The sequence below is a fragment of the Zalophus californianus genome, chromosome 4 (genome assembly GCF_009762305.2).
Source record: "Zalophus californianus isolate mZalCal1 chromosome 4, mZalCal1.pri.v2, whole genome shotgun sequence".
Classification (NCBI taxonomy): Eukaryota; Metazoa; Chordata; class Mammalia; order Carnivora; family Otariidae; genus Zalophus; species Zalophus californianus.
This window is the reverse complement of record NC_045598.1, coordinates 6,811,648-6,833,299: the sequence shown is the minus strand read 5'-3', so window position 1 is coordinate 6,833,299 and position 21,652 is coordinate 6,811,648. Positions and strand designations below refer to the sequence as shown.

General features: G+C 52.6%; 1 protein-coding gene across 1 annotated transcript in view; it reads right to left on the bottom strand.

The window, feature by feature from the left end:
- Nucleotides 1–5,298: 5,298 nt before the first annotated feature.
- Nucleotides 5,299–21,652, bottom strand: part of LOC118356880 — a 28,316-nt gene continuing 11,962 nt past the window's right edge. The window contains exons 2-5 of the mRNA XM_035726947.1: nt 20,343–20,523; nt 18,792–18,963; nt 5,526–5,577; nt 5,299–5,417 (exon numbers count right to left, since the gene is read on the bottom strand). Coding sequence (XP_035582840.1) covers nt 5,299–5,417; nt 5,526–5,577; nt 18,792–18,963; nt 20,343–20,523 — 524 coding nt within the window. The remainder of the gene's footprint in view (nt 5,418–5,525; nt 5,578–18,791; nt 18,964–20,342; nt 20,524–21,652) is intronic.

The following is a 21,652-nucleotide window of genomic DNA, read 5'->3' as shown; positions in this document are numbered from 1 at the left end:
CCCTGGAGTTCACCCCTGAGGGCTTGGAGGACAGAGGCAGAACCGTATGGCCTGGGAGCGCCCCCCACCCCACCCCACCCCCGGCTGCCCTGGCCCCTGACCCCTGACCCCTGACCCCGGAGTGGGCGGGAAAAGCAGGACGCCCTGAGATGCAAAGATGGGCTTGTGCGCGGCAGCTTGCTCTCTGAGGACCCTGCAGCTGGTGTGAATTCGTCCAGAGAGACATCCCTACCCCCCACCCCCCGCCCGCCCCCCTCCATCCGCAGAAGCAGCCTTCACAGGCGCTGAGGACAGGGACCTGAGCCAGACCGCTGTTCGTGTCTACCACTTAGCAGCTGTGTGACCTTTGGCAACTTACTCAACCTCTCTGTGCCTCTGCTTCCCCAGCTTCTATAAAATGTGGTAATCCTGGTCCCACATAAAGCCGTTAAGATAATTAAATGGCTTAGCATTTGTTGTTAGAACAATGCCTGGCACAGAATGTTCTGTAAGCCCTTGTTACATAAACCAAACAAAGGAGGGGACTCTCAGAGGGACTCTGGCTCTCAGTACTCTCCCAGGTCCCAGAGCACTTTATCAGTGTGCTCTTCTCGTGCTTAGCTGTTTTTAATTTATTGTGATTGGCTCCAGGGTGGGCATTACCTAGCACAGAGCCTGGCTCCTACTAGGCTCTGGATGAATGTTGGTGGAAAAACGAATGAGTGAAACACCACCCTTCTCCCCAACTTAATAGACTATTCCTGAAAAAAGGAGTCCCTGAGAAGCAATCTTCCATGGTAATCTCCCCAAAACTTTCAGAGCTGGGTCTGGCTGGGTGCTCTCCTGCCAGCAGGCCCCGGGGGTGGGGGGGGAGTGTTGCCGCGGCTGGGTCCGGCTGGGGACATGCAAGGGTGCTGAATGGCACCAGGGGCAGTGCGTGGCAGGATGGGAGGTGCAGGTGCCCCAGGAAGGGAGGCAGCTGGAGGGTGAGCAGCTTCCCGGAGGACAGGGCTTCCGGCCCCCCCGGCCCTGACCTGCTGACCCCTGGACAGAAGCCAGGCCCTGTTGACATTCACCAATGGTGGGTTCCCCCAGTAGAGCCTGGGATCCGTTCTTCTTGATAAAGTCCTTGCATGGACCGGGTTATTATAACTCCAGGGGCCGGGTGTGCAGCCGATCCTGGGAAGTTAAACCTGCAGACTGGCTCAGAAGCCTAGCAGCTCCTGGAGGCAGGGAGTGTCCAGAGAGACAACTTCTGCTCCCTGAAAAGTAAACGGTAGGACTGGCAGAGGAAGGAGATTGTCCCAGGAGCCATAACTCATCTTGCCTTCAGCTCGGGTCAAGGCATCTGTGAATCTTCACCTCTGGCTTGGGCGCTCTCTGGACAGCCGGTTCCCAAAGCAGCCCTGAGTCATCCAGCTCAGCCCCACCCCAGCTGTTCACACCTTCATTGGCATCCGGAGGGGTTGGTCCCTTCTGGGAGCCTCAGAAATAAAGAATGTGCCGGGGAGGCTCCGTGTCCCACCTTCTGAGCTCCTCTCTGCTCATGGAGGCCCAGACACTGAATCAAAGCCCGTGGAGCCGGCTGGCAAGAGGCCTAACATCACTGCCTTGGCCGGTCTGCAAATCAGAACCACCGGGGAGGAAGGGGGGACAGACAATGGATGACTTCCCCTGACAGCCTTCGGGGTCTCATATTTAAAAACACTCATGTGACCACAATCAGAAGCATTAGATAGGCTTTGGGGGGGGTGCTTAAAGGCCTGAAGGGGATCATTTGGGCTGGGGGGAGACCTCTGTGTGCCCCACCGTCAGCAGTGGGTGCCAGAGGCCTCCCTGTGAGCCACCACTGGCAAGCAAGCCCATCTCTCCTCATCCCTGCACAGCGGGGTTCACGGAGGGCGTGGCCCCAGAGTCCAGTTGCAGCCAAGGCAAAATGACCAATTGCTGAAATATTAGAAATTGCACTCTCAAGTACAAGACAGAATGGAGCTGACGCTTGCCTGAATGAGGGCTGCTGGTGTAAACGTAAACTATTTTTGGGAGAAACTTGGAAAGTAAACTCTCTCTCCAAGCCGTCTTCCATGGCATTGGGTTCATTCATGTGTAGAGGCCTTGCTATGGCCCGAGCATGGTGCCGGGCAGCAGCGAGCCAGGCACAGACGTGGCTTTGAAGGACCCCGCCCCCTTGGCCCTGTTGGGGGGCAGGAGGAAGCAGGGACAGGTCATTAAAAACAACTCACAGTCAGGTGCTGTGACAGAGCCACACACGGGGCTGTGGGGAGCCCAGGACACGGCTTCCAGCTGGAGGAGAGGTGGGGCGCTTAGTCAGGGGAGGCTTTCTGGAGGAGGTCATGCCTGAACCGAGTGATAAAGGATGAGTAAGCATTCGGGGGTCGGGCTGGGGGTGATGAGAGCGTTCTGGGCAGAGGAGACAGGAAGAGCAGGGACGCAAAGGCAGGAAAAAGCATTGTGTGCGTGTGTGTGCGCGCGTGTGCGTGAGTGAGCTCTGTGGCTGGCATATTAAATGAGAGCTGGACTGTGCAAGGATGAAGAGGGAGGGGGGCAAGGGCCGGATCAGGAAGGCCGCATGCTCCCTGCTAAGGAGCTGTATTTTATTCCACAAGGGCTGGGGAGACGCAAAGACAGGAGAGTGAAACGGACTCACCTCTGCCACGTGTATTGTTCAGGTTTCTCTCAGTTGTGGGTCACAGAAACCCAGTTTCAGCCAAACTTTGAGCACATACAGGGGTTATCAGCTTTCAAAAAGGGCCGTGTCCCAGGACAGCTCTGCCTTCAGGAAGAGCTGAATCCAGGGGCTCAGCCCGTGTTGGCAGGAACTCCGCCTTTTCCCCGCTTTCCTGTGTGGGCTCCGTTCTCAGGTGGGCACTGGCCGCGTAGGTGGCAAAGATGGATGCCAGCAATTCCGGGCTCCCGTCCTGCCAACTGAGCCTGCCCCAGCGTGCGTCCCGCGGCTGCTCTCACTGGCTGGGAGTGAGTCGTGAGATCATTCTTGAACCAGTCATGGCACCCAATTTGCAAAGCTTGGGTCGCTTGCCACATGCAAGCAGGGGACTGGGCGGGGGGCAGGCAGCCCCATGGATTGAGGGGCGGGGGGTGGGATGACTTCCCTAAAGTAAAATGCAGGTGCTCTGATCAGGAGAAGGGAATTGGGGTGCCAGGCAGGTGAAAATGGCAGATGTCCAGTCACATACAGTATGGTTCCATTTATAGGAAGTGTCCAGAAGAGGTGAGTCCATAGAGACAGGATGAAGATTGGTGGATGCCAGGGGCAAGGAAGAAGGCAGGGAGAAGCAGGGGGTTCTTTTTAGGGAGAAGCAACGTTTGGGAGGTAAGTAAAGGTGGTGGTTGCTCAACACTGTGAATAAGCACTCTACTAAACGCCACTGAACTGTTCATTTACAATGGTTAATTTTAGGGGCGCCTGGGTGGCTCAGATGGTTAAGCGTCTGCCTTCAGCTCAGGTCATGATCCCAGGATCCTGGGATCGAGTCCCGCATCGGGCTCCCTTCTAGGCGGGGAGCCTGCTTCTCCCTCTGCCTCTGCCTCTCTCTCTCTCTCTCTCTCTCTCTCTGACTCTCATGAATAAATAAAAACATTAAAAAAATCCCACAACAATGGTTAATTTTACGTTAGGTGAATCTCACCTTAGTAAAAAAAGAAAGGCATCCTGGGATGCTCCGTCATTCCACAGGGCCTCCTGGTCGGGGAGGCTCCATTTCTTCCTGCTTTCTCCCTTCTTCGACCTCAGAGGGTTTGGGGCCTGCAGTGGATCGTAAGCCAGAGGCAATTCTAGGCATGGTCGCCCACAGGGCCACTGCCCACCGCAGGGGCCGTGGGAACAGGGTGGCTGGTCCGGAAGCTGAGCTCATGTACTTTCATGAAAGCTGGTCAAGCAAGCTCCAGTGAGATGCCAAGGACGTCTTGTTCACCAGCTGTACCTGTTTTCCTCGCGGCTCTGGGCGGTGGGAGGGCGCTGTGCTGCGCGCGGGGCGAGGCTGGGGCCCCCAGTGGCAGAGAGACGCTTGGCACTGAGGGTGCGTGTGTGACTCCAGCATGAGAGAGGGCTAGTCCCTGGGAAGAGCTATTTGCACTGGATTATAAAGGGAAAAGAGGGTTTTGGCTCACTCTCTGGGCCTTTCCAAATCAAATCCTCCATGCTGGGGTTTGGGCAGAGCCCAGAGCTGCCTTGGGGCTCTCCCAGAATGAGCCTGCATTGGCTCCTCCAGGAATGGGAGTTTGAATCCAAACCTCCCCTCGGGTTGCTCAGCAGAAGAGGACTTCTGGTCCTCGCAGGCCTGGCACTGGGCTCGTCTGGCGTGGACGAGGGCACCGGGCCCTTCGGCTGAGCTGTATGCTCTGCTCTTACCTTGAGCTGGAGACGGGCTGATCTCCAGTCCAGGGTCTGGTCTCAATGGATGCTTCAGGGATTCAGGACATGGTCTTGGACCCGTCTGTACCTGCCCTCACCGAGTCCCGTGGGGTTCAGGGCCCTTCTTCCAGTGCAGACTGTGGCTCGCCTCTCCCCACCAGCCAACTGGGTCAGAACTGGCAAGTGATTTTACAAACCCCTTTTGGGGATTCGTCCATAACTGAAGCTGGAGAATGATGGGAGTATGGGACCATGCTTTGCTCGCAAAAGCTGAGATTTCCCACCTGGTCCCCCTCCTGCTTGGATGTGCAGGGTGGGCATTCTTGCAGATGTCGGGTTCTGACACAGGTAGAACAGTGGGTCGTGGGACCATGTGGAATGGGTTTGAATCCTGACTCTACCGTTTACTGGCAGAAGGACTCGGGAATAACCACTTCACTCTGCTGGTACCGTTTGCTCATCTGTAAAAAGGGGATCCCCAAATTCACGTCCACCCAGACCCTCAGAATGTGAACTTATTTGGAAATAGGGTCTTTGTAATTAGTTGAAGATCTCCTTGTGACATCACCCTGGATTTAGGTGACTGGTGTCCTTCTAAGGGGAGAGGACACACACAGAGCCATGCACAGAGGGGAGAAGGCCATCTGAAGACAAAGCAGAGAGTGCATGGTGTGGCCGAAGGCCAAGGAATACCTGGGGCTACCGGGCGATGGAATACGCCGGGAAGGATTCTCCCCTGGAGCCTCTGGAGGGCACATGGGCCCCCTGACACCTTGATTTCTGACTTGTGGCCTCTTGAACCGAGGGAACCGTTTTAAGCACCCAGTTTGAGGTAATTTGTCACGGGCAGCCCTGCGAAACAAAACACGCCCTCAAAGGCCAGTTACCACTGAAAGCATTTGACACACACGGGACATAGTAGGTGTTCAGTGAACGTCCACGATCATCACAGTGCTGTCTGGGGCCCTGCGGAGGACCGGCACGTCGGAAGGAGCGTCATCCAGCCCCGGGGGTGCATTGTCTCGCCCCACGCCCTGCTGGCTGCCTGAGGCTGGAGCCCTAGGAGGGCAGAGCCGGAGGGAGAGAAAACAAGGAGGCGGCTGGGAAGGGTAGCAGCAGGCTGAGGGTTGAGGTCTGTGGGAGGAATGCTCACCGCCATGAATCATGGCTTGCAGGCCAATCGCGGCCGGCTGACACATCACATCCTAGGGGGAGGACAGCGTGACCTCATGCTGGTTGTCCCACACTCAGGGCCCCTCCCAGCACCGCCCAGCGCTCAACGTTGCCCAGAGGGAGCTGTCCCCCCTCCTCGCCCCTGCCCAAGTGTGTCTGCTCTCTCCTCCCTTGCACACACAGCAGGACAAGCAGATCTTCTGAGCCAAGACTTCGGTGGAGGTTTATTATTTGGATGCGTTTGGAATGGGCAAGGCGAAGTTTCCATTTCCCCGAGGGCAGCCGGATCGTAAACCCTGGATTACGCGCTGCACATCTGCCACAAGCCTGCCGGGATGAGCGTCAAAGGGATGTGTTCCCAGGGCGGGTGTCCCATTCTCTCCTGCCTCCATCTCTAAAAACGGGGAAACTGAGGCCCAGAGGAGCCCAGTACTTGCTATACACCTCCCAGTCAGAGACCTTCGTGGGGAGAGCAAGGGATTGGCATTAAGGATTTATCTTGGGCAAAGCGCTGTTCTGCTTCCCAGACCGGAGGCCTCATCTTCTTGGCCGCTGCTGTGAATCTCAAGGACCCTGCTCCTGGTGCCTGGATGTACCCTGTAGAAACAACTCAGTTTTCTTTGCCCTTGCCTTCTGAAGGCAAGCACAGCTACCCGCAGCAGTGGTGTTAGCTCTGCGAACTCCCTCTGTGCGCACCCCACCTTCCAAGATGGAGAAAGTTTTCCCCAGGCCTTGGATTTGGGTTCTCGGCCACTATATTGCCGGACCACCATGAACAAGAATTTTAGGAGAGTCTATTGGGACAGGCCATCTAGCACGGAGGATGGGTCCCTGGCGTCCGGGGCGCACGCAGCCCCTAACCTACGTTCTGTCCTTGCTGGAGAGAGCTAAAGCCTTGAGCGAGCTGAGCCAGTTTGGTGCATGGGCTTTGAGTGGGGCTCTGGAACAATGGGCTGGACCACTTTGAGCTCCCCAAGGCTCCTGCTTATTTATTTTACCATCATAACTTGAAGCCAATATTTAAACATTACCAAAGGAACAGTCCCAACCCTCCAGCCCTTGGTCCCCATCCAGCCCCACATGGTGGGGACGGAGCGGGAGGAGGAGCAAGGCAAATGAGTCAACCATGCCCCCCACCACCTCCCAACCACCTGGGAAAACAATGACCCAAAAAACAGATCCCAGCTTCCCTTCCAGGGTAAGTGTTCTTTCCCGTGGTCCTACGGCTCTGTGCCTCTCATGCAAGCGGAATAAAGTCGAGCACACCTCTGTCCCCGTATTTTATTTTACTTTTGTTGTTATGCTTGGAGCCAAAAGGCTTTTCAAACCTTTTATTGATAATTTAATATACATGAAGAAAGTGTACAAGCTTTGTAAGTGGCCAAGTTTGGGGTCACAGACTGAAGCACCCTTTCACCGGCACCCGGACTCAGCAATGGCACGTGAGCAGCCCCCCGCAAGGCCCCCTGGTCCCCGCTCCTCATTACTCTACCCCCAGGGTAACCATTATGCTAGCTGCTTGCAGCGTAGCTTAGTTTTGCCTGTTTTTGTACTTCGTGTAAATGGAATCATACACTATGTTCTCTCCTGGATTGAAGCCAACAGCATTTTTAGTTACTGAGAGACTCGAGTGCCCCCTTCTCGCCACCAGCTAGGGGGAGGAGAGCACGAAGGGAAGGCACCTTCCCTGACCCACAGGCCAGTGGCTGTCAAGACAGGAAGTGGAAAGCATATATAGGATGGGGGGCGCGGGGGGCAGAGTCTTGATTTAAAAATGAAAGGCACAGCATCCTTTCCCCTTGTGCCCAGGTAACTTGGGTTTCCACTTGATGTTCAGGGAAGGAGAAAGGAGGGGGAGAGCAGAGCCATGTCGAGCCCGGCCAGTGGGGTCTCTGGAACCTGGCCCCCCACCCCAAAGTCCTCACTTCTTCTGGTGGGATGCTGGGGCACCTGCATCATTGCAGGGAGTGAAGCTCTCCCCTGCGGGGCTGGCTCCGATCGCCCCTGGGCGGTGCAGGACAGGGGGTCTAGCGGCTGCCACACCCATGTGTCCCTGTGGCATTGGGGGGAGGGCCTGGGCTCCTGGCTGCCTGGTCAGCGCCACCCCCCCCAACCCCCCCACCCCCCTCCACCACCGGGGCTGCCTTGGGCCCCTGCAGCTGCATGGATTTCACTGGTTTTGTCCCAGGACCGGGGGTGGGGGGGGGGTGGGGGGGAGGGGCAAGTTCTTGCTGCTTCATATCCCTTGGACCAGGGAGTCTCAAACTCTCTGCAGAGAAGGACCAGCAGCTTTCAACATTTCCAACGGATAGCAGACCCCTGCCTTTGTGAAATGCACGAACCACGCATACTCAAGAAAATGAAACGGAAGAAACAAGAGCCATGCAAGATACAAACCCCCATTTCTTTTTTATCATTAGCGTCAACAAAACTGCATTTCACAAACTATAATAGGACAAACCTAACAAAGGGAAAAAGGCATATAGAAGTTTGTCAGTGTTTACTCTTGCTTGCTATCCCTCTTTTGTTGGACTCTTGATGACAAGCCATTCGCTGAGCCCCACACGCCAGTGGTCCCCCGGGGAGCCGCACCACCTTGAGATCCCTCTGCCTGCCCTCAGCCGACCTTGTCCCATCTCTGTGATCTGTATCTGCCTGGGGCCCTTCTTCCTCTCCTTGGCAGCCCCACCTTTGTCTGATTTCTGTATATGTTGCTTTAGCTGAAGTGAAAGATGTATAAACCTCTGCCCCCATCCCCCCCCCCCCCCCCGTTTGGGGATCCTGGGGTAAGATCTAAGCACACAGGCCCCGCTCTCCTGGGATGCTAGCAGATCCCGAGGAGTTATGTTTCGCTTCCCTCCACCGTTCGTGGCCTCTCTCTCTCTCTCTCTCTCTCTCTCGGACGTGGGACAAGGTCCCTCTGCAGCTGGGTTGCAGTAGTATCCAGCTGACAAGAAGGTGGTGCCACACCCCGATCCTCTCTTCTCCCTTTGCCCCCACCCACGTGCTACACTGAATCCTGGCACCACGGTGTGTCAAGGGTGTCCCTAGAGCATGGAGGAGGCACCATTTACCTCCTTGATGCTTGGGCCTCCATCCCGCAGTCCAGTCCTAAGCCCATATGTCCTGGGCTTGTCCTCTCGGGAAGGCTCTCAGGACTCAGGTGGGCTGGCAGCTTTATTCTAGTCGGGGTGACTCCCAGGTACGTAACCAAGCCGTCTGTCCCCAGGGCCCTCTCTGTCCCTGCGGGAGATCTGTGGTCTTGGTACTTCTTACTGCAGGGAGGGGTCTGAGGTTGCTCAGCCCCTCCCCCTTACGGCCTGGTCCTCTCTCCCATGGCCATCTACTGTGTGACCAGCTTCCCCAGGGGGCAGCCCACATATGCGTCCTCCGGCCCCAAGTGGCATGGGCTCCTCTGATCCCAAGCTCACAAGTATGTGTGGGACAACACACGGGAAGGGGGACGCCGAGGAGGGCGGAGGGCGTCTTCTGCGTGAGGTAGGTCTAACTGGGGCTTCTTTCGGGCTTGGTGTGGACAGGGTAGCCCCAACCAGAGACGCAGGCAGAACGAGCGGTGTTGGGATTTACGAGCTGTCACCATCCCTGCATGTACAAGCCTGCTTGCTTTCCCTTTCCTCCCTCATTCCTCAGCTTTCTTTCTGTTTAATAACCCTGGCTGCATACTTCTCTAAACCAAACCATCTGTTTACTAGCTTTTTATAAGCAGTAATAAAGACAGTGAAGACCCAAGGGCCCTTTGGTCTCCAGGCGGCCGAGGAAGAAGTTGAATGCCACAGTGGGGGCCGGGAGGGGCCGTGCGGGGCAGGGCCCTTGTCTTCTGTCTGCAGCGGCCCGTTCGAAGCCCTGTCTCCTTGCAGAAGACCTGGGGCTGCCATTCCACTGCTCCCCTTTCTGCGGCCACATCACAGGACTTGGGGGTCACCTGCCCCGAGGCAGGCTGCCTGCTGGATCAGGAGCTAGCGCGGAGGCGCTGGGAAATGATCCGGGCTCGCGGGGGTGCCAAGAGGTCACTCCGAGGGAATGTTCTGAGCCGTGAGTGAGCCCAGGAAAACAATTCGACAACAATGCCGAGTGCCTAGGTGACAGAGAAAAAAAAGAGGAGTCTGTTTGGGAACAGATTTCGGCCTCCGCTTCCAAGGCATTAGTAATTCAAGCAGCAGTGAGTGTAATATTTACTTGGGAAACTATGAAAAGTCTCTAACGATGTTCTTTTCCCAGCTTTCGTCGTGGGCTTGCTCGGGTCCGAGCGCAGGCAGCCCCCTAACCGCAAACAGAGGTGCGCTCTGCCATCTGGCAGCAAAGGTGTCCGCGAGCCGAGCCCGCCTTGCGCCAGGCTCCTCCACTCAGGCCCCAGGAGGCTCGGGACGGGCAGGACGGGTGGGACCCACCCAGCCACTGCCACAGGGACCCCGCACACTGCTTGGAGGGGGAGCAGGTGCGGTGGTGCTGATGAGGACAGTGTCTGGCTCGGCACTTTAGACAATTTTCAGCTTATTTTTATTTCATTTTTTGGTGGGGGGAAGAGGGTGGGGAGTGAGCGGGAGGGTGGCCAATGATCCCTGTTTTGCCTGGGACTGAGAGGGCTTTTGGGCTACAGAACTTTGTGTTCTAAAACCAGAGAATTCCCAAGCAAACCAGAATGAGCTGGTCACCCTGGTGGGAGGGGGTGTCTACGGGGCAGGAAAAAGCACAGAATTCAACGTCAGCTTTATGGTTTTGCCCCTAACTCGCGGTTTGTCCCCCTGGGAAAGTCAGGTCACCTGTAAAAGGGAGAGGTGGGAACTGTGTGGGGAGACGCAAATTCACCCGGCTACAGGCAAGGCAGGTAAGCTGATGGGGAAGGGGGCAGGTGTGAGGTCACGGATGCCCTCTGGGGGTGGCGGGGTCCTAGGAGACCCCCAGAGGAGCCTCCACCCCTCCCCCAGTCATCCCCCACCCTGGCAGAATGTGGGCCCTGGTCTACCAGACGTCTGAGTTTTTAAAGAATTTTTTTGTGAAAGCTCCTAAATTCTGAAGTGTTGGCTCACATATTAATGACATCCTGCAGAGGCCACACAAACACAGCTGATTGCCAAGTTGGCTTCTGGGCAACTTGGTTTGCAACCTCTTGACTACACATTTTCTGTTTCCTGTCAGTTCTAAATTCAGTGATTTTAGAAACTCCAGCCAGCCATCCCCTCAGTTAACTGGAAATGAATCACATGGTTTACTTTGAGAAAGAATAAGCAAACATATATGTTTCAAAAGCTGATTTCAGGGGTTTAATTCTAAAAAGTGGTTTCTGCAGTGCCCCAGGCTGGCATATCTCTCCATTTACGTAGGTGCTGTAGAACTCAATATTGTTAAGATGTGGGTGAACCTTGACAACATTATGCAAAACAAAAAAAGCCAGACACAGAAGGTCACATGTTGTAGGATTCCATTTACATGGAAGGGTCCAGAACAGGCAAATTCACGGAGACAGAAAGTAGATGAGGGCTTGCCAGGGTCTGGGAGAATGGGGGGTGGGGAATAACGGTTAATGGGGATGGGGTTTCTTTTTGGGTGGATGAAAACATTCTGGGATTTGTTTGGTCGTGGTGATGGTTACACAACCTTGTGAATGTACGAGACTCCACTGAATAGTACACTTTAAAATGGTGAAGGTTATGGTAGTGAATTTTATCTCCATGAGAAAAATATACTGTTTGGGGGCGCCTGGGTGGATCAGTCAGTTGGGCGTCTGACTCTTGATTTTGGCTCAGGTCATGATCTCACGGTGGTGAGATCCACGATGGGTGTGGAGCCTGCTTGAGATCTCTCCCTCCGTCTCCCTCTCCCCCTCTCCCCCACTCATGCACGTGCACGTGTGCTCTCTCTCTCTCTCAAAACAAACAAACAAACAAACAAACAAACAAACAAATCTTAAAAAATATATATATACTGTTCAGGTGTTAATTCTCCTCACGCTGATCTGTAGGTTTTATGCAATCCCAATCAAACTTTCAGCAGGCTTTTTGGGCAAAATCTGACACACTGATCCTAAAATTCAAATGGAATTGGGATACACATAGAATTGCCAAAGCAACTTTGAAGAAGAACAAAGGAGGAGGTCTCATACCACCTGATTCCAAGGCTCATAAAGATAACAGTAATCCAGATAATGTAGAATTGGCGGAAAGACAAACAAATAGATCAATGGAGCAGAATAAAGAGCCCAGAAATAGACCCACACAAATATGGACAGCAGATTTTCAACAAAAGTTCAAAGACCATTCTGTGGAAAAAGGATACTCATTTCAACAAATGTTCTGTAAAAAAAGAAAAAAAAGGAACACTGAGCCATACCTTGTGTCTTATAAAAGTATTAATCTAAAACAGACTTAAGTATAAAACTTAAACCTGTAAAACTTCTAGAAGAAAACACAGAAGAAAATCTTGTCATCTTGGGTTAGGCAGGGATTTTTTTAGATATCGCACCAAAAGCACAATCCATAAAGGAACAAATGGATAAACTGGACTTAATCCAAATGAAAAAACTTCTGTTTTTTTGAAAGATACTCTTACAAGACTGAACACAAACCACAGACTGGTAGAAAATACCTACAAATCACATATCTGGGGGCGCCTGGGTGGCTCGGTCGGTTAAGCGTCTGCCTTCGGCTCGAGTCATGATCCCAGGGTCCTGAGATCAAGCCCCGTGTTGGGGGGGGGGTCCCTGCTCAGTGGGGAGTCTGCCCCCCTGCCCCACCCCCACTCATGCTCTCCCTCTCAAATAAATAAAAAAAATCTTTTAAAAAATGAAGTGTACAATTTGATAACTTTTGACTTCTGTATACACCCATGAGAACGTGTCCACAGCCAAGATAATGAACAGATCCATCGCTCCCAAAAGTTTCCTCACGCCCCTTTGTCATCTCGTCCCCCAAACCCTGCTGTTCCCCCATCTCTGGGCAGTCACTGCTCTGCTTCCTATCACTAGGGATTCGTCTGCATTTTCTAGACCTTTTTTTTTTTTTAAGATTTTATTTATTTATTTGACAGAAAGAGACACAGCGAGAACAGGAACACAAGCAGGGGGAGTGGGAGAGGGAGAAGCAAACTCCCCGCTGAACAGAGAGCCTGATGCAGGACTCGATCCCAGGACCCTGGGATCATGACCTGAGCTAAAGGCAGATGCTTAACGACTGAGCCACTCAGGCGCCCCGAGAAAATAAATTTCTGTGATTTAAGCCCCCAGTCTGTGCTACCTTGTTATCGTAGCCCCAGCAGACTAATACAAGTACGTACCTTTTTTTTTTTTTGTCTTACTGGTTTCGTTCAGCCTCATTATTTTGAAATTCATCTACGTTTTCACCTGTACAGGTTTATTTTTATTGTTAAATAAAATCTCATCCTATGGATACACTACCACGTATTTATCCATTTACCTGCTGTGAGCATTCAGGGTGTTTTCAGTTATTTGCTTTTTATAAATAATGCTGCTATGGACATCAGTTTACAAGTCTTTGTGTGACGTATGTTTCTGTTTCTGTTGGGTAAATATTTAGAAGTAGAATGGCTGGGTCATATGGCAGTTGTATGTGGAACTTCTTTTTTTTTTTTTTTAATGATTTTATTTATTTATTCATCAGCGACAGAGGTGGGGAGAGAGAGAGAGAGGGAGAGAGAGAGAGAGAGAGAAAAGCAGAGGGAGAAGCAGGCTCCCAAGGAGCAGGGAGCCCAATGCGGGACTCGATCCCAGGACCCTGGGATCATGACCTGAGCCGAAGGCAGACGCTTAACCATCTGAGCCACCCAGGCGCCCGTATGTGGAACTTCTTTTAAAAGTACCAAACCGTGTTTCCCAGAGGGGTTGTGCTATTTTGCATTCCCATCAGCAATATATGAGTTCCAGTGGCTCCACGTCTCTATCAGCACCTGGTGTGGTCAGGTTTTTTTGTTTGTTTGTTTGTTTGTTTGTTTTAGTAAGCTCCACACCCAATGTGGAGCCCAAAACCAGGCTTGAACTTATGACCCTGAGATCAAGACCTGAGCTGAGATCAGGAGTTGGATGCTTGACCAACTGAGCCACCCAGGCACCCCAGTCTTTTTAATTTTAGCTATTCTAACAGATGTACAGTAATATCTCATTGTGGTTTTAATTTGCATTCCCCTAATGACTAATGATTTTACATTGTCTTTTATGCTTAATGGCCATCCAGCAAGGAGAACATAAGCTTATTAAACAAAATAAGCATTTTTTTGGTGCAGATATTTTACCCATTTTTAAGTGGGTTGTTGTTTTATTAACTTTTGAGAGTTCTTTATGTATTTGAATACAAACCCTTTATCAGATATATGATTTTTTAAAAGATTTTATTTATTTACTTGAGAGAGAGAGAGAGAGAGAGAGCAAGTGAGAGAGCATGAGCAGGGTGAGCGTTAGAAGGAGAGGGAGAAGCAGACTCCCCGCTGAGCAGGGAGCCGGATGTGGGACTCGATCCCAGGACCCTGGGATCATGACCTGAGCCGAAGGTAGATGCCTAACCCCCTGAGCTACCCGGGCGCCCCTCAGAATGTACACTTGAAATATGTGCTGTTTACTGAACATAAGTTATACATAATATCTTAATCAAGGTTTTTTGTTTTTGTTTTGTTGTTGTTGTTTGTTTGTTTTTAAAACAATTTCAGGGGTTTAATTCTAAAAGGCAGTCTCCTCCAAGTGTCCCAGGCCTGGTACCGCCAGCTCCATTCTGTTCGCCTCTGTCTACGAGGACCTGATGGTTGAGAGGGTGCTTCCCACTCACGCATGGGCCATGCTCTCTTCGGGCCATGCTCCTCACCACCTGCAGCCCAGCTGGCCTTCTAGTGCCTCCCCGCAGACCAAGCTTCTTTCTCCCTGGAGGGTGGGTGGGATGCTGCCTCCCCTGTCCTGGATACTCTATCCCCCCCTGTTCACCTCCTCACCTCCTCCTCCTGCTCTGGGTCTTAGTGTCCGCTTTGTGTCTTGGCCCAAGTCTAGAATGCCCCTCCCCCCAGCCTATGTCCTCATCCTCAGAATCTGGGACTCGGATAAGGCATCACTCCTGGGGTTGCGTTATATCGTACAACACAGTTCGCCTGAAGATGGGAAGACGTGTGCGCTCAAAGGCGGAGCACTTCTCTGGCTGGGGCAGAAGAAGTCTCAGGAATGGAGGCATGGGGAGGACAGGACGGACCACGGCTGTTCTGAAGTTGGAGGGGCTGCGTGAGCGGGAACGTGGGTGTCTCCCAGGTGCTGAGGGCAGCCCCCTTGCTGCCAGCAAGTAGACAGGGATCTCGGTTCTTGCTGTAGACTCAGTCCTCACGTGTTGAAACCTGACCCACTGTGGGGGTGCTAGGCGGTGGGGCCTTCGGGAGGTGATTGGGTCACAAGGGTGGAGCCCTTGTGAGTGGGGTTCGTGCCTTTCGGAGAGACCCCCGAGAGCATTCTTGTCCCCTCCTGCCATGTGAGGACATGGCGGGAAGATAGCTGGCTGTGAACCGGGAAGTGGGTTCTCACCAGACATGGGGTCTGCCGGTGCCTTGCTCTTGGACTTCCCAGCTTCCAGACCGGAGGGCAGTAAACATTTGTTGTTTAAGCTCCTAGACAGTGGGGTTCTGTTTATAGCAGCCCGAACAGACCAAAGCAGGCCTGCGACTGCAAGAAACTGGACTCTGGACAAATGAATCGAGCCTGGATGTGGATTCTTTCCAAGAGCTTCCCGATGAGAGCCCAGCCCTGCCAACACCTTGATTTTGGCCACATGAGACCCTGAGCCTAGAACCCAGTGCAGCCCAGCCACACTTCCGACCTACAGAACGGTGTAATAAATGCATGTTGTTGTAGATGGCTGAGTTTGTGGCAACTTGTTACACAGCTGAGCTCAGAGACGAATTCCCTGGCCCTCCTGTATCTGAAGCAGCCCCCGCCCCTAACACATTGGTTATTTTCCCTCAGTCCCTCTGTTAGCCGCTAAGCAGTAATTCTGTCCATTTTGTGGGACTCTCTCCCATGCTAGCACTTAGCCCATAAGCACAGAGCCAGTATCTACCTCGTTCATCTGTGGGTCCCACGTACCCGGGCCCAGGCCTGACCAGCAACCGGCCCCTCATGAGTGTTAGCGATCCCTGAAGATCACCCCGATCAAGTGATCTTCCCTGCTCTCTTCCTTCTAGGGGACACAGCTGTGAGGGCTCATTTGAATTAGAAGGCTTCTCATCGAGTGTTAAAACCAAATGGGAGTTTAACATGATTGTTATTATTTTCACCTAACCCAGGCAGTTGGTTGGCCAACTTTCCCCAGCTAAAATTGCGAGTTAGCCCCAGGACTTTTTTTTTTTTCCCCAGAATCTTTTCTGGAAAGATCCAGTGACACTGTTGTTTTGTAAAATATGACTGACCAATTCTTAGGACTCCTGAAAAGTGAATAGCGGTGGAAAGCAGTTGGCGGTTCCTGGAAAAGGTTAGACGTGGAGTTTCCACGTGATCCAGCAATTCCACTTTTTGGCGTCTACCCAAGCGAAATGAAACCACGTGTAAACAAAATCGTGTTCATGAGTGTTCACGGCGGCATTCTTCATGATAGCCAAAAAGGGGACACGAACCCAAATGGCCCGAAACTGGTGAATGGATAAATAAAATGTGATATATCCATGCGATGAAAAATTATCCGGACACCAAAAGAAATACAGCGTGGATACAAACGTGGATAAACCTTGAAGACATTGGTGCCAAGTGAAGGAAGCCAGGACACAAAAGAATGGAGTGTGTGATTCCATTCATATGAGATGTCGGGAATGGGCAAATTCCTAGAGAAAGTAGATTCGTGATTACGTAGGGCTGGAGGGAATGGGGATGATGACTACAGAGTGTGGGTTTCTTTTGGGGGGGGAATGAAAATGTTGTCAAAAGGACTGTGGGGATGGATGCACAACTCTGTGAATATACTAGAAAACACCACATTGTGTACCTTAAAAGGGTGAATTGTCTCCCAGCATACAACTCATGTACAGTGGTATGTGAATTAGATCTCAATAAAAAAAAAAAATTATATGCCACAAAGGTTAAGAATAAGAAAAAAGTGGATGGGGTGAGAGCTGTAGGCATTACAAAGATGGAGAAGTGGGAACAGAGCTCCCAGCCCCACGCCCTGCTGGGGGGCAGGCTGCCTCCCAACACCACCACCAAGACTCTGGATCGGAGGGAGCGTTCCTGGGCTGCCACCGAGGCAAGGGTATTTTCAAGTTTGATCATTGGCGGGCTTGTACTTCTAGAAAAAAAAAATTGATCTAAAATTTGGCATGTGAAAGCCACAGAGTATTTGCAATCTTCAGATCTTCTCTAATGGGATGGATGATGTCATGAAGGGGTCTTCTGGGTTGCTTCCTCATGGTCCCTGCTGAGCCTTCCAAGAGCCCAGACTCCCACCCTCTGCAGGAGATGGGTGTCAGGGCACATAGAAGTCCTACAGCGGGCCGTGGCTGATCCCTCCAGGGAATTTCAGAATGCTTGGAAAGAACCCACCTGAGTAACACGGCAGAGAGAGGAATTCCTCTTGGATCCCCAGTGACTCTGGATTCAGGTCCAGAGCGTGCCTTATCAATGCTACGTAGAGACAGATGTTGTTTATGAGAATCAGATCATGGGCCCTGGGTGGAATCTCAGTTTGGGACCTGGAACCATCAAGCAGGTAAATCTGAGCCTGGAGAGACTGTTGTGGCACCGAGGCCCATCCAGATCTCACTCCCTGTAACTTCCTCTAGGCTTCAAGTCCAGGCCTGGAAAGAACAGAACCCATCTTTGGCCTTTTGTGGACTTTTCCACTTGACCTAGGAGGTGAGTCCTGGGGTTGGGTTGTTCCGAGATCGCGCCCTTTTACAAGCACGTGGCATTACTCTTCCCTGGGACTGTCTATAATCCTGACAGGTACGTTTATCCCAGATGGACCGAGATGCTTGGTTCAATGTGAAGGCTTCCTGATGTCTGCCCAGTCCTTACTGTGGAGGAAAACCCTGGGCCGCTGTAGGGGTGGTTGACTAGGAGAGAGTCATGGGATCTGTGGGTAGCATCTGGGACCGCAACGCCTGAGGGCTCCCTGCCCTCCACACCCCTCCCCCCTCCCCCCCTCCCGCCCCCTGGGGCTGTCTGGCTATCTGTGATCTCAGCCCTTCACTGGTCTGTGCATCTCCCACTGGGATAAACACGTCCTTCCCCACTTGGCCACAAACTAAATTAGGTCTTCCACGACTGAGCCACGTTAACTCCACATTGCCTGAAGGTGCAGACTCCGAAGGGCTTTGTGCAAAGCTCTTGATCTTGGGGTTTGCGCAAAGGTGGAGGAGGTGAGGCAGCTGGAGATGAGTCCTCGGTAGGTGGGAGCCCACTCTAGGTCTACGAGCTGCTCTCGCCAGGGGGCGCCACACTCCTCCTTTAGCGCTACCCTGGTCTGGCTTCCCGATTTCCAAGGCTCAGGAAAGGGGATGGCGCACCTTCCAGATTCTCACAATCACACCACTTCGTAAACTGCTTCTAGGCATTGAGGTTTCCTATGGAATAGCCTGATGATTTTCTTTGAGAGTAAACACAGCTGACCTACCTGACAAGGGTTCTTTGATAAAATAGCAACAGTGGACTGCAAACTGAGTTTCCTTCTTGGTTTCCATTCTGCTTTTCGTTCCATTTTATGACTCAAAAGTACTTTCCTCCTTTTCCAAGTATAGCATCAGTCCCTTCTGGGATCTTTAGTGGTAAAGAGATCCTGAGAAAGTGGATCTGGCAAAATGGAGGCTTTCTCTAAAGAGTCTAAACAGACCCTAATTAGTCCTGGGGGCAGCTGCTATGCCAAGAAACTGCACCAAGATGGTTTTCTTCCTTGGTGGCTGCTGGTTGTTCTAAGGACACCACGGTGGAAGGTCTCAGCCACATGGGGCTGGGCCACGCTTCTCCACCACACGTGCCCGGGGAGGTTTGTCCGGGGATGTATTCTCTCTTGTCATGGCTCTCACTGTCCATGGGACCGCAGGAGGGGAAGCTGCTCAGGATATTGGGGGGAGACCGGCCAGGGGTCCTGAGATGGGAAGAGGTCAAACCATCCCGTTGGAGAAGGATCTCAACTCTCCTACCAGCTGAGCGAGGCGTGGGGCCCAAAATGGTGTAGGAGAGCATGTGCGTGTAACAGTCGAAAGCGTGCACATCGGGGGGTCCCCTTTCCCCGATTCTGCTACTAGATGCAAGAGTTCACACCTGTGCCCGGAACCATGCCTGAGAGCAGCCGATGGTCGTGGTTTGTGGGTCTGCGTTGTTTCCAAGTTTCCCGAGGCGGCCAATCTTGCGTCTCCTCTTCCCCTGTGGATGTTCCCACCGGTGACAGGCTCCTGGCCTCACTGGACTCCATACTGCAGACGGTACAGGGAGCCTGGGACGTTGGGAAGAGTGCCCGGGAAGCCTCACACACTAGATACTTTCCTCGCAGAGCCCCGAGGCCACTCCTAAGGTGGGTGGGGGCCCCGGATCTCAAAAGCAGCTTCGGTTTCCCTGGGGGCCTCTAAGGGTCAGCATGGCCCTCCATTCCCTGGGATCTGTGTTCTGGCCACCACTGCCCTGCATGGGACTGGCCTCGGTGCATGCCGTGCCCTTCAGCCTGGCTCTCGGGCATTTCCCCAGTGGAGATGTCATATGGGGGGCGGGAGAGGATGCAAAGCAGAAAATGATGCTCGGGCTTATTTTCAGAAAGACGTCAGAAAAACTCCTTGTTCCTCATCCCAAGCCTTCCTGCCAGAGCCCTCCCCGCAGACTGCCTCGATCAGCAGGTGTCGTCGGCATCCAGGTGATGGAGGAGTGCACCCTCAAGCTCCAGGTGACCCTCCAATTCATGGTTCCCTAGAGCCAGCTATTTTTTTCCTTTTTAATTGGAAGGACTTAATGTTTCCAGCTTCTCATTTTGCCAGATAAGAACCTTAAGGACAACAGCCGTATACTATTCTGATCACTTTCATTTTTTTTATGATTTTTTTTTTTTTTAAAGCAGGCTCCGCACCCAATGTGGGACTCAAACTCATGACCCCGAGATCAAGAGTCACATTTTCCATCGACTGAGCCAGCCCGGCGCCCCTATTCTAATCATTTTTTTAAAGATTTTATTTATTTATTTGACAGAGAGAGACAGTGACAGAGGGAACACAAGCAGGGGGAGTGGGAGAGGGAGAAGCAGGCTTCCCGCCGAGCAGGGAGCCCGATGTGGGACTCGATCCCGGGACCCTGGGATCATGACCTGAGCCGAAGGCAGACGCTTAACGACGGAGCCACCCAGGTGCCCCTATTCTAATCATTTTTAAAAAAGAAAACTCTTCCTACAGAATTACTTAATCTCAAACTGAATGACTAAAGGATGGTCTTTATTATTTTTATTATTTTTAAAGATTTGTTTGTTTATTTTAGAGAGCGTGTGTACAGAGAGGGGCAGAGGGAGAGGGAGAGAAGCAGACTCTGCTGAGTGCGGAGCTGGATCCCCAGAACCCGAGATCACGACCTGAGCCGAAATCAAGAGCCAGATGCTTAACCGACTGAGCCACCCAGGTGCCCCAGAAGATGATCTTTAATGGACTATATTTAGCTTTATGAAACACTTGCCACCTTTACCCTTGTTTTTTTCTCATTTCTCTGCTTGTCTGTGATCGGTCCTCAGGCCCCAGCAGGCCCTGTGGATCGGGGGCCTCTCTCACCCACCTTCCCTCCTCCTCCTTGGGACCTGGGTGGCCTCTGGTGGGCCTGATGTTGCTTTTCACAGATACTTACGTGGTGGTCTTTTGCATGTCTCTGCACGCGTGTCCGAGTGCAATTCCCTCAGTGTCACCAACTGGCCTCATCACCCTTTGAGTGGTGGTGGGTGGAGGGCTGCTCCGAGTGGCTGAGCCCAGGGGTGTCGAGCTCTCTCCTTTTTTGGCTTCTTCCACTAACTCCTGACCACACCAAACAGCTATGGGACAGAAATACACAAGTGAAGGGGGGAAAAGTCTGGATTACATGGAAAATCTTTGACATATGCCAAGAAGAAACCAAGAATTTGTATCCAACACCGGAGAGTCAGAACAGGACTTTTCAGCAACTTCCCAGTCTCTGTAGAAAGACAAGGTCCCTGGAAAATTTGACCCCCACTCAAGGCAGTGGACTGAGGTGGCTGCAGGTGGAAACGCTCTCTGCCGGGTATAGCCCATGCCTGCCGGCCCAGGGCATCCCTCACGGCCCTGGCCTTGGCCCTGCCAGGCTCTTCGTGGTCCCAGCTCAGAAAACCATCTCAGCCTGGATCGGGGCGCCTCTCGGCTTCTGTCTCGTCCTACTCAAAACATACAAAGCTCACATTTTCTCCTTTTCCCTCTCTCTCTACTTCCTCATGTTGCCACTGCCCCCCCCCCCCCCCCATCATTCTCATCCCCAGGGCTTACCCAGTGAGCTTCTCCTTGCCGGGTTCCGCCACGTTCACCTCCAACCCAGGAGGGTTAACTTTTTCCATATAAGGTGATCTGGAAGAGCTTTTGCCTGTCCTGTCTGCTCCCAGCCCACATAGACATATTTCGTCTCTGTCTTTCTGCATATATATAGTGGAGCCAGCCATTGAGCAAGAGACTAAATACCAAGTGGCATTGCTCTGGGTGAAGTCTTTTCTCCTGTTAAAGAACACATTATTCAGACACTTGTTGAAGACGGTAAGGCAGACTTTATTCAAGGCGGGGGCATGGCGATAGGCGTAGGGACCACTGCAATGGGGTCTTGCAGTAGGGGAGAGAGAGTGGGCTCCACTTTCAACACGGCAGGGGCAAGTAGGAAATTATAACCAAGGCGCAAGATGGGGGTCCGGGGTGGGAAATCACGGAGAGGAAATGTCAGGGGTAAAGAGGGTTCTGGCTAAACCCATCTAATGGGGTTCCTGTTGAAGGCAGGCCAGAGTGGTCACACATCACCTGGGAGGGGGGCGGTGGGGGTGAGGAGCCCCATCAGACATCGAGGGGGGGCGTTCTTGCTGAACTGACTTAGCAGGGTTCTCTTACAAGGAAGGGCACAGATTGGGGTAGGAGGAATGTCAAGAGCCTGGAACAGTTTGGTCAAGC